Genomic DNA, 13,255 nt, shown 5'->3' on the forward strand with positions numbered 1-13,255 from the left:
TGATTTGTTGACTAAGGCAGTGATTGGCTGCCGCTGGCAGTGATTGGCTACTCTGCGGGCTGCCGCTGGCGGTGATTGGCTGCTCTGCAGGCCGGCAGCGGTGATTGGCTGCTCTGCGGCACGCACACAGCGCGTCCTGTGGGACCCAGTAATTTAAAAAAAAAAATTCCTGTATTGCGTAAAAAAGCGCTATAGCGCATATTTTGCGATTACTGCAGTTGTTAAATATGGGGTAAATGGTGTAAGATTAAATTGTGCAGAGAACCACTATAATCTGTATTTACTTGTAATTCCAAGGATGTTGTAAGCTCTTGTGAAAATTTGCAGTGCTTTTCCAAATGTACTTTTATTTTGTGACCTTAAAGTTTGTATTATTTATGGAATTTATTTATATAGAGTATTGTAGACTGCCAGATTTTTTTGCTCTTTGTTTTTCTAAATGACACGGCTAACAGTACCCGCTGGACAGAGGTTACCCAATGAAAATGGTCCCTATAGGATTCACATATACATTCTGGAATATTTCAGTGTTTTAGCTGAATTCACTGTGCAGCACTGCTACCAAATACCAGTTATGTTATGCTGGTAATACATATCTTCCTGCTTTTGTGTTTTTCAGAATTCGCCACTCTACCAATACCTGCAGGATCTGGGACACACTGATTTTGAAGTATGCCCGGCAGTGTCACAGGAAGAAGAAGAGTATGTGTCAGAGCATGGACTACGAGGACAGATCCACACAACTGCAAAGGTGAGCGTGATACAATGAGAGCACCACATATCGTGGACGGTGATTGGTCACTGGCCACATGATCCCTGTGCTGTTAAAGACCACTGTGTACAGCTCAATGCTTTCTAGAGTTGCTGTTTCAGATCTCCAATGAATAGCTCTTCTAGACGCAGCATAACCCAGATCTTTCTGTGTCTGTCCTGTCAGCTACTGTTTGATACATGTTACGTTACATTTGTACTACATTGATCAATGTGAATGGGAAGAATCATGCAAAGGTGATATAGTCAGTCTAAAGCGTTAATAAATTGTCCAGCTCTCAGAAAACTAATTCACTAGGGTGACATATGGTCAAAATATACTCCTGTTAAAATCTATTAAATGTGGTCTGGTTATGAAAGTGTTAAAATGTCTTTATATTTAGAAAAAAGAGGGGGGTTGCTAGAATAAAATACTTAGTTTTATATTTGCTGGTCATTTAATTCAACTGTTTTGGTGCTCAGACTCCAAAATTGGAAGTGTTTATTGTGTCTCAGTTATCCGCTAGTATCACAAAGTAAAGAATGGCCTCTTTTGTATAGAAAATTGTCCATCCCCTGAGTTTACATATGGACTATAAATGAATCCTGCAAAAAAAATGCTGCTCCTGTTTTCCATTACATGATAGGACAATACACAAGTATTAAGTGGCATCTTTGCAAATATGTAAAATAGATTTAATAACAATACAGCAGAAATTATGCAGTGATGATTTGGACTGGAGGGTAGGAATCTCTCTTTCTGAAATGCATCACTACTCTGCATAGTAATTGCAATGTAATTATCCTGCCAAATACTAGTGATAAGATAAGTTAGTTTTTTAGCTCTAACTATGAAAATGAATGAATCTGAACTAATTGGGAACATTTTATAATTTTATTTTTTTTAATTCATTTTTTTTCAATAACAAAAAACAATTACACAGATATTGACTCCATTACAAATTATGCCTGATACATAATCAATTGAGAACAAAAGCACAAAACAGATTTAGCACACTGTTGTTAAGGTACAGGACTAGTTATATACTGTAGTTATAGATTCACATTATCTTAAATGGCATAATTCCCAATAAAGAACTTAAAATAAACACCCAACAACAAATAACAATGGCAGACATATTAAAGCATATGATATGCAAAGGAAAATACAATCAGGCAATAAATATAGGTGAAAGGCAAATAACCAATATAGCAGTATATAAAGAGCACCTCACAGTATATCAATAAACTATAAGAGCCCACAGGCACCATATTAGCTCACATATCAAATTTTAAATATAAATGACTAGTACTAGAGGCATGTAAAAGTACAGGAGCTCACATCTTAAACCTAATATAAAATAATTGCGAAATAGTACTAAATAAAATCAACAAATTCTAATAATCTGCCTAAAATCAAAACAAAACATAACCCTCCAAAATAAACCGCCCTATAACCCCCCACTTTGTATGGCCTAACGCAACCCAGGCAAACTTGGATCCCAGTTCCCCCTGACCAACCTACAATATCCTAACCTATAAACCTACCCTCCTCCCACCCACACAGACAGAGGATTTAAAACACATAATTGACAAGGGCAATATATTGTTGACCTTAGCTAGGCTAGACCAAACCCAGCTCTCCCGCACTATAAGGATAAAACATTTTCCACAGACATGATGCTTGGCAACATACTAATATATATACTAGGATATTATATACAGCTAAAAATGTAAAGTGTCGAAAGATGAAAGCAAAACGAGTGGCTTCAAATTATTAATACTGCCAGGCCTCAGCATCCAGTGAAAGTATAGGCATCGTTCCATCCCTATTCACCCAAGAACCCATAGAAAAGTACATTGGGTGCTTCAATGATGTATCCTGGAGACAGCCATCCTCCCAAGGGCACGCAGAGCAAAACTTGAATGGTGAAGCCCGGAGCCTCGATTTCCAGGGACGGAAACTTTGGGCCACCGGCAGAAGGTAATAGCCACCTCAGATAGCCGGGGAATAGTGCCTTAAATTACACAGCTGGAGCCAGCCATGACACTCCAGGACATACAAGAGGGAATAATCCAACAAATCTTCGAGTTTGAAGCAGGAAAACAGGATTTTTTCAGGATGTGTGTGGGAGAGCTGCTTATGATCAGACAACGATCAGATATTGTTGTCTGATTGTCCTGCATGTGCTGGATGTTCGATATCGAACATCCAGCACATGCACCAACTCCCTAACGACTTAACGATCTCGGGTCCCTAGAACAAACGGGCTAACCTGGTCGATATCGACCAGGTTGGCCTGCATGCGCGGGCAATGGTCGATATCTACCATCCGTGCCCACGCATCGACCATTGTTTGGTTGTTAGAGTGGTTGAAAAAAAGAACGATATAAACGATCAAACGATATCGTTATCACTTATTTTGTTCTTTTAAGTTGGAACGTGTGTATGCACAATATCTCCTTGCTACTCCAGGCCACGCCCCAGGAACATTTATAACTTTTATCTTAATACATGGCTAAATAATGTTCTGAAAAGTCACACTTAAAGATTATATCTTATATACAGAGCATAATATTTCCACAGTCGGTTATTGAAAAAAAAATCGTAATGAGCAGATCCTAAACGCTATTTAGAACAAGTTCAGCAACTGGAAAGAAAATACCATATTATATTAGATATATTGTAATATGATAGCAAAAGATCATGCATAAGTAGTAATCGTCAATAAGTGTTTAGCCCTTTATAGCATTCCAGTATTTCTGTATGCTTAGATGGCATAGTTCACCATTTTCTCTCTTATTTTGGAAAATGGTCTTTGGGGTGGGGGTATTTTCTACGTTGGGTTTCTTGACCCAACCTTACTATTTAAATTGAACACTTATATAGATAACTTGTGGTTTCAAGGTTAGCAAGGTCACAAAACAATTTTGAGATTATGTATGAATTATATTAACAGTGGTTTTAAGACTCAACCTTTTTAGTTTGTGTCCTAAGTTTGAGAAGGCTAAAACTGTTACGTGTGAAGACTCCTTACAATATTTTTTAGTGGATTTTAATAATATAATAGAGAACATGGTCAACAGACAAAATATCTGCATATGATGTGAGTGGGCACTTGGAAAAATTCAATGTTCTTGCTGCAACATTTCTAATGCAGGTCAACAGGGGGCACCTCTTTCTGGGCTATTAGCTCTGGTTGGGAATTTGGGTTGTTATACAGAGCATTACTGGGGTTTTCCGCTGGCAAAGTATGACACTGGGCACATCATGAAATGCTTACAAAGTTGCTGGGAAATCACAGTGAAAGTAACCACATAGGGAATCTAGTAGAGGACAAAAGGTGCACAAAGCCAAAATCCAGCAAATGCTGTACTATTGATCTTGCTTCAGGTGCATGCATACATTGTAAAATAGGGGGCCTAATTCAATTAAGTATTCCTAAATAAGCACAATTACAGCATTGTGTAACAACATTATTTTTATTATTTTCAGCCAGGTATTTACAAGAGAGCAGTTGAAATATTGCAAGGCTGGAACCCTTTTATTTCAGAAAAGAAAAAAGATGAAAAGGTCCACTTTTTGGTAAGTTTCTAACGGCGTGCACAGATATTTTATAACTTTGTAGTAAAAAATAGTTTCTTACAGTTAAACTTAAATGACCTTAAATGGAGGTTAAACTTCTATAATGTACATAGAAAACAGTGTTTGTATTGTTTGAAACCCACCATATATATTATATGCGAGTATTCGTATTACGAGATTTAACTAGATAACAGGTATATATATAATGCCATTATGTTGATTTCAAAGGACTGTCCTATGTAATAATAAAATACACACTTCAAGCTGCTTGTTGTTTTTGCCCTGCAGTAGTATTTCAGACCGTTTGGTGGCCATATAATACAATATAACCCTCAAAATCATATTTAGAATTCAATCACCACATATGGTTTTTTTAGTTTAATTAACTAGCCAAGATACTCCTATATCACTTCATATTGGAGGAAATCGAGATTTCACTCACTTAAACAAGATACAGGAAGGAAGCATTCGACATAAGTGAATGAGAATACAAGAAGTATTGGAACAAGAGAACATGCACTAAAATGGAGGGTGGCATGGTTAGAGGAAAGTTTTGGAAGAAATATGTTACTTAGAAGGTTATTAGATAGGTGGAATAATCTAGAGTAGCGTTTACCAAACTGTCCTCATGGCACCATAACAGTCCAGGTTTTAAGGCTATCCATGCATAAGCAGAGTTGAGTTAATTAGTACATCAGTCAGTTTGATTTAATGGGGGGTAAAAAGTTAAGAGAACAATGATGGGACAGTGAGGTATGGTGGGAGAACATAATGACAGAGATATGGAGGGAGTATTGAGAGCGATAAGAAAGGAGCAGCTACATCGATATTGAGGGAGGAAAGGGGGCAATGAGGGATGTTTGATGTATAGGGTACAGCTCCTCAATCAAAGCCCTTCAAAAGGGATGACTTCTTAATTTAGAAGTCAGGTCACTCAAAGTGCCCATTTCTGTATAATGTGATATACGGCAGATTCATTATTGACTGTAATGCATAACCATATGGTTAAGGGCTTTGAGCCGGCTGCTACAGGAGTTCACACGTTATGGCTGGTTGGAAGCACACTTTACCGGTTTACATTGTTTGTGTAACTGTATATTTCTCTATTGCTGTGTGTAAGGTTTTATTCTGCAAGCAGTGTTTACTTGTATCAGCAAATACCTTTTCAAATTGTTCCACTTTGGATCCAAAGTATCTACAGTATCTGCTATTGGTTTTGATGTTAGCCAGTCCCATGATCAAAAAGGTAGGTAGGTAACCTCCTTAGCGGATCGGATAAAATTGCTTAAACCTCATAAATGGGTATATTCATGCAATTAATATGTAACCAATAATAACTAATTAAAAGCTAGAAAAAGCTAAAGTCTAAACTATAGCCATGCTTATGGCGCTAAAACATTTTAAGATTAGAAGGAAGGAAGATAGTTAATACAAAGATAGTATAAGGAAGAAAAGTATAAAGAATGAGAGAATTCCTGCTCTGATTAAATGGCTAAAAAATATATGTATTTATTCTATAGCAAAGTATTCATAAAATTGTTTCACAAATAACAGTAAATACCAGGTACCTGGAGAAGTATAAACAACAATTTATAATAAAAAGCACAATTGCAATCAGTTATAAAAATAGTATATAGTGTGTCTGTGTGTATATATTCACACAACACACACGGTGCATCTATTTGTGATGCAAAGAATTAAGCCTAACCAGCTTAGATAATGTCCAGGGACCTGTAATCCTTTTAAAACAGAAAATAGCATATACAAAAACTTCTGTCTCCTGCTACAATGTTACCCATTAGCCAAATGGCTGAAGTATGTTCCATAAATAATATGATTGGTTATTCCATTTAAACGTGATGTTGGTCCGTCTCCTGTAATACGGAGTGTGGTGGAAAGACCTTAACACTGACTGGCGTTATCTGGTCTTTTCTAGCGGAGGTCAGGTTCCCCGTTTCTTCATCGCCGCCTGTGCTCTGGTGTGTAGCACCTCGGCGTCCTTATGCTGCACTCTCTGCACCTGGTGTCTCCGCACTCTCCCGACTGCTTAGATGTCCGTGGAGCAAATAGAGGCAGCTTCTGGTCTGGCTTGTGCAGCCAATTTAAATGCAGGGGTTCTCTGCTTTCTCCTTAGTGAGCACACAGTATCACAGTATCCAACTGGTTTCACCCATCTGGGCTTCGTCGATCCCTGACTAAGGAGAATCACTAATTACTTATTTTTATTTAAACAAATTTCATAAACAATTAACCCTTGGGCACAAGGGACATTTCCAAAGAATTGCTAAGAATACATGAAATATTATCCTTAAAATAAGGGAGCATGCAAGTAGTTATTACATATAGTAAAAAGACAAATTCATACCAAAAAAGTGGGCACTGGAACCTCTTGATAACCGGTTCCCTGGATATCTGGATCTTTGCAGGGGGTCAAAATAAAGGGTCCCAATGGTTATAATTCCAAGGTCAGTTGTTTGGTCAATTGGTGCACATACAGCTTCTGATTCATTTAGACCTTCAGTCCAAGGTCTTGTCAAAGCATGATGATCCTTTATTTTGACCACTTGGAAAGATCCATCTGAGCAGCGTGCTATAGGAGCCAAATCATGCAGTGGAGCAGCAGAAGCTTGTTCCATTGAGTAAAATGGTAAGAGCAGTAATGGGGCAGTGACATATGGTGGGAGGACTCAATATGACAGATGTAGAGGGGGTAGAGAAAAATGGAGGGGGCACTGAGAGCACAGCCATGCTGATCCTTTGCAGTGTGTGAAAGAAAGCCTAGCTGGTTTTACATACACATTTATGTGTATACATTTTGATGTGTATTTTATAGCCTATATCGTCAAATATATCTGTTTTATGCTATATGTCTCTTTTATAAATGTTCTTGAAAATATGTAGCTGTCTCCATATCCTGACCACGTGACTTACAACTGGTACATCCTACTCTGCAGAACAGTGCGCCAGAGTCAACTGTAATTGATTATTTTCCAAATTATTTATTTAAATTGAACACACAGCGGATCCCATTTTTATTTATGGTTACGAATTACTTGACATAAGTCAACTTTTCAAACTAGTTTTTACTCCCAGTCTCGCAAAGGATCATTATAGATGCACTTAACTAACAAAGGAGACGTGAAGTGCTTTTCTCAAAATCCACCAAGACCACAACTGACTTGCAAGCCTGAAAATCTAAAATTCCCCTAAACAGACCATGTTCAGCAGAAAAACTGTATGCGAAGGCTTACTACCATTTTATATGTTTGGAAGTAATACCACGCCTGGGGCTGTATTTACTAAGCGGCTGCAGCCCCCTGCAGTGATGGTAGTTACACCATTGTGTGCTTTTATTTCTTTCTAGCTCATCTCCATTCCATCTAGGTATGGCCTAACAGTACAGGATCTAGTAGCAGATGCAGGAAATGCAGTGCAAACAAAAAAACAAGTGGGACAAAAATGTTTGCAGTACTCTTTTAAAGCATTGAATATTTTTTAAATGGTAGAAACCACCTGCTTTTAATAAATTCAAGAATAGCATACATGTATCTTCCCACAATTCTTAGTGCAGAGAAACACTTAATTCTCAGGCTCTGTGACTTAGTGCTAGTTGTAAAAATGAGGTGGTCTTGTAGAATATTGAGTCTTTGGAGTATCTGGTGAACTGTTATTATAACGCACGGTGGTTCTTTTGGTAAAATATTAATGGATGCTCATCAAATATTTTCTTTTTATTGTGCACAGGAAACATTTGGGGCTTGTCAGTCTCCCATTTTCTTGAGCCATCTTATTTTTGAATTCTCCAAATCTGGCCAAGTTCTCCTTTATGTCAGACATGCCCCTAGCCACTACACTAAGCTCCCGATCTTGTTGTAGTGTGAGGGAAATAACCAAACCTTCATAAGTGTTTTGGGAGGAGCGATAGGATTTTGTACCTGGTACAAAATCTTTGGCTCCCTTGTAACAGAGTTTAGCATTTAAATATTAAGCAATATGTCCATGAATGGGATAATATAACTGTGCATTTATTTCTTAATGTTTACAAGGGAAAATATATAATAGGGTAAGTGTCCCTTTAATCCAGGCACACAGATCAGATAATAGAATGTTTGTCAAGGATTAGAGCTTTTCTATGTATGAATGCTACTATTCAAAAATAGAGTGGGTAAAGTAGCATCCTGACAACAAGATGTCTACTAACCCTTGGCACTGATCGTAACTGCTAAACTGCTGGTAGGAGCTGGTGATGAAGTTTCAGTTTTGTGGGATGGAGAAGACTGTGACTACTGTTGTTGGAACAGCAAATTCCTGAGCTCTGCGTTGCCTTAGAAAGCCTCCTGGCCCAGGGTAATATTCTTTTAATATGTGTAAGTAAACATAAATTGCATGCTTGGCTCCCACAAATGTCCACTGCTCGCAGCCCACCTACGCTTTATATTGACCACTGAGTAGCCACAGTTGTTTCATGTTGTTTTGTGTATGTGTCCTTCTTTATGTATAAAATGTTTGTGTATATAATGTGTTTGTGTGTATCTTAAAATCCTACTTTAGTGATCTAGTTTTTGAAATGTGCACAAATCAGATATCCCAAAAAACCTCACTGAGTTTATGTTTGCACAGTATCATGTGAATCATATTAGTCTTTGCCAATGAAGTCTACAAGATATAGAAATGACTTACTGAATCGGAGCTAACAAGCAAAATATGAAGTAGTCATGGTTCCATCTGTAGGAAATATGTGAAATGTATATAACAGTCCAAAGTTCAAGGTTTTTTTTTTCACCTGAAATTTAGGTCCTTGACAATGTTCCTTATTTCTTCAGGATCCATAGGGCTCCACAGGGAGACATTGGGATGCAGGTGGGACCTGGAGGATTGGCACCAACAGCAAAGCTTTTCAATCCCAGGATGCTCAGGTCCTTCCCGCTATACCCCGTTCACAGCCTGAGGACACTCCAGTTTCGTTTGTGTCTGGCAGGAGCTGGACCCACATTATAATAGGGATGCTAGGTTGCGGCCTGGGATCAGCCGCCTCTCACCTATGTACCGGCGTCTTCAATCTCTGAGGCGGTCAGACGCCAGGCGCGCAGGTGAGTAGTGGACTGAGTATTCTTCCCAGGGTCTGCTAGGACTTCCATGCTGCGTCTCCGTGTCTCGATCGCATTCATGGGTGCAACCATTTTGGTCTGTGTCATCTGATCTGGCCCCTCCAATAGTAGTCTTGCGGTCACTCATTTGTTCTCTGCATCATGACCAGCTACCTAAGAGTCTTTAAGTCCGGCTTCGTGAACAGGAAATTGCCTGTGCAACTTCGCTTCTCTAGTGACTAGTTGCTGATACTGCATCCTAGGCTCCATACTATTCTTTAGTGTTCTCTATCAAGAAATCATTCCTTGTGTTACCTATCGCTATTCAGAGTCTGGATAACCAGTTACCTATCCTTTGCTATACAGCGTCAGGATCACCGGATCTCTTACCCATTGTTATTCAGTGTCTTGATACCCAGTTACCTATCCTTAAGCTATACTTCGTCAGGATCACTGGAGCTGCTATCCATTTCTATTCAGCATCTAGATTCCCAGTGCAGTTACTCGTGACAAACAGTATCTGGATCTCCAGTGTTGTCCCCATCGCTAATCAGCGTCTAATTCACTGTAGCAGATACTCTTCCAGTACATTCCTAGTTTTCTCCCTTGTCTTCTCGCTTCTCTCAGATACCTATTCTGGGGGCTGCGACCTGTTCACTTGGTGCAGTGAAACCCATATCCCGCTTGGAGGCACTGGCGGATCCAGGGGGGGGGGGCGTTTGAGGCGATCGCCCCCCCTAACATACAGCACAGGACAAACCCGGCTGCCGCAAGACAGCGCTCCTGTCCCCATAACAACCAGCAGCCGCTCATTGCACGCTGCTGCAGACATCGGGCGTTAGAGATCCGGGCACTAGAGGGTGAAAAGTAGCAGTAGTAGATGTACCCTGGCTGTCTCTAGAGACGAGGAGCGGCGGCCATTTTCCCGAGGACCAGACCCCATTAGAAAGTACCACGGATGCATCACCAGTCACAGTTGTTACTGGGGCCACTGCTGCTCAGTCTATGCTGCTGCCAGTGGATGATCAGGCTGGATTGCGCATTGAGATGTGTGCCCCACAGGGATAGCAGGCTCCAGGCAGTGATTGGGCAGAGCAGCATGGCAGGTAGGAATAGCACATGAGTAGTGGTCATGGGGACACCAGACACATAGGACATGCGTGTCTGTTAGTACAGGCTCTCAGGGTGCCATCTACATAGACATGTTACATGTACTGTATGTGTGTGTGCTTCCTATAGCACCTGCCCTCATACTTTATATATACATAGATGTTAGCTTTGCCTATAGAAAAATGGGGTATTTAGAGAAAATTTTAGGGTTTACTGCGACATGAACGCACACGCCCTGTCCAACTCCCAGCAGTCCTGCTCCCGCCTCCCGCACCCTCTCTCCTCCATCCTTACTGACTGCCTGTCAGTATATATACCCCCTGCTGAGCTGAGCTCCCTGCTGCTTAGTGCAGAGACTTAGAGTCACAGGTCCATCCCTCCCCCTCCCAGCTCACCTCATTACCTGTTAATTAAATTAATTGGAGAGAGGAGGAGTCAGGACTGGAGAGGTGAGGAGTCGGCGCTAAACGGAAACCGCCCCCCCTAAAAGAAAAGTCTAGATCCGCCACTGCTTGGAGGGGTCACTGGTGAATACCAGCAAGTGGATTAGACTCCGTGCCTCAGAGTAGGTCTCGTCAACATCTGAGAGTAGCCTATGAGGAAGACTTCATATTCCCTCTTCATCTATTACCATCAACTCACCCAAGCCCACCGGCCACTGCACCCGCAACCAAGGTCAATCAACACCAGGGCCTGAGGAGGGGCCTGCATTAAGCAGCCCAAGCTGGGACGAGCAGCACCAGAATGTCCTCTGGGCGCCTGTGTTGCCGCCCCATCACCTCTCCGAGGCGCCATGACTAGGTACTCCTGGCAGGGCTCTGAGGAGGAATAGCTAGCAGGCTCCTCGGACCCCAGACTGCAGCCCCGAAATTCAGGGGACAAGTAAGTCGGGACCCCATTCGTGGGAACCCACATTGTTGCGTAGTCTTGTCTCTGGTCTCAGGAGACAGACCGGAGGCGCTGATGTGAACACTGGTGCGCCCACGACTCCACTAGACCACCAGTTCATATAACATACTGGCGCAGGGCATATGTAAAGAGGCCAGGGGACCCGGTGGTTAAAGGAGAGAAGGAGCTCTCCCTGCAGCCCCTCCCCCAGTCCAGGGGTCCATTCCACTGTGGTCTTGGTGCTCCCTGGGCCCCCCCCCCCAGAGACATGCGGCAGCCATTTTCTACAATCAAGTTTCCGGGAGCACTAGGTCCAGTCTCCCTATATACCTCTCCCAAGCGCCAGGTCATACAGCACTAAAACCTTGCCAGCCATTGTGGTCTGTGTAGTTGATTCTAGTGCCAATTTTCTATACTGTACAGCTTATACCTTTCCTTTTATTCTACTATACCCTGACATACTAAGGTATAGGGGGTTCATTGTACCTCACATTTCCCAGATACTTGTGAGTGTTATCACATACTTTATAACGCGGTTGCACGCTACACTATGCCATATTATCCAGGGAGTTTACTGCACTGTATCATACTGTGTGTTTTGTTAGTCTTGTGGCTATGGCTGGCAGAGGAAAGAATAACAAGCAACTTGGTGCTGCTCCTCCTACTCTGGTGTCTTGTGAGTTCTGCTCTGCGGGCTTAGCCACAGAGGACCTCATTCAGGATGGTCTCTGTATTAATTGTTACACAGATCCATCAGCCACGGCGTCTCTCTCCCTCAGGACCCACCCTGAGCTGCTTTTTTACAAATGCTGGCAAAACTTGCGGACCGAGTAGCAGTCCCCGTGGTAGCCCACCAGTGATCGTAAAATATGCGCTATAGCACATTTTTACGCTGTACAGGAGATGAGGGACCCGGTTTTTAAAAATGACCGGGTCCCACAGGACGCGCTGTGTGCGCGCCGCAGAGCAGCCAGTCAGCGGCAGCGGCTGCCCACAGAACAGCCAATCACCGCCGGCAGCAGCACTGCCTTAGTCAGCAAATCAATCTCTGGAGAGTGTCAGCCAATGAGTGTCTGCCCAGCACGCCAGAGAGTTGTTGGAGCAGCGTGCACGGCTAGCAGTAATGGGAGGCTCAGGCTGATCTTTCTCCCGTCTAGATCCCCGACTTCCCCCAGCATTCAGAGCCCCGGAGTCATGCCTGGATATGTCCTCCAACTACCACACAAGGTACGGGGTCATGGCAGGATCACTATCAGGGGGTACAGCCAGCCCCTCTCTGTAGTGGATCTTGCCTGCTCTAACTATTTTTTTCTGTCTGTGACTAATAAGTAGTTTGCTGCCGGCCCGGGATCATCCTTTTAGTCTCCAATCGTTCCCTGAAAACTCACCTCTTCAGGCAAGCTTATCAGATTCCGGAACCACCCACATAACCTTCATAGCTTCCCTATCTAATTACAGTACATCCCCTTCCACAGTCCACACACAACCTCACACATTGTCTCTCACATCTGACCGTCATTCCGGTGTGACTGGATCATGCAGCCCACCAAGAAACACTGCATTCTGGCTGGACCAAAATGCAATATATAGCACCTATCCTTGTCTATCAATGCCTATTTCCCTATAGATTGTAAGCTTGCGAGCAGGGCCATCATACCTATATACAGTCAGGTGCATAAATATTGGGACATTGACAGAATTTTCATATTTTGGCCTCTATTCACCACCACAATGGCTTTGAAATGAAACAAACAAGATGTGCTTTAACTGCAGACTTTCAGATTTAATTTGAGGGTAATTACATCCAAATCAGGTGAACGGTGTAGGAATTACA

At 41.9% G+C, this 13,255-nt stretch overlaps 1 protein-coding gene across 5 annotated transcripts in view; it reads left to right on the forward strand.

Moving 5' to 3' along the window:
* VEZT (vezatin, adherens junctions transmembrane protein) overlaps nt 1-13,255 on the forward strand; it is a 71,979-nt gene that overhangs the window by 15,333 nt on the left and 43,391 nt on the right. For 3 of the 5 annotated variants that reach the window (XM_088454575.1, XM_088454576.1, XM_088454577.1), the window contains exons 2-3: nt 620-751; nt 4,247-4,336. In XM_088454575.1, the coding sequence (XP_088310701.1) occupies nt 620-751; nt 4,247-4,336 (222 nt within the window). The remainder of the gene's footprint in view (nt 1-619; nt 752-4,246; nt 4,337-13,255) is intronic. The other 2 variants (XM_088454578.1, XM_088454580.1) reach the window with 1 other exon arrangement.

Source organism: Taudactylus pleione, unplaced genomic scaffold, assembly GCF_031769625.1.
Source record: "Taudactylus pleione unplaced genomic scaffold, aTauple2 ptg000040l, whole genome shotgun sequence".
NCBI lineage: Eukaryota > Metazoa > Chordata > Amphibia > Anura > Myobatrachidae > Taudactylus > Taudactylus pleione.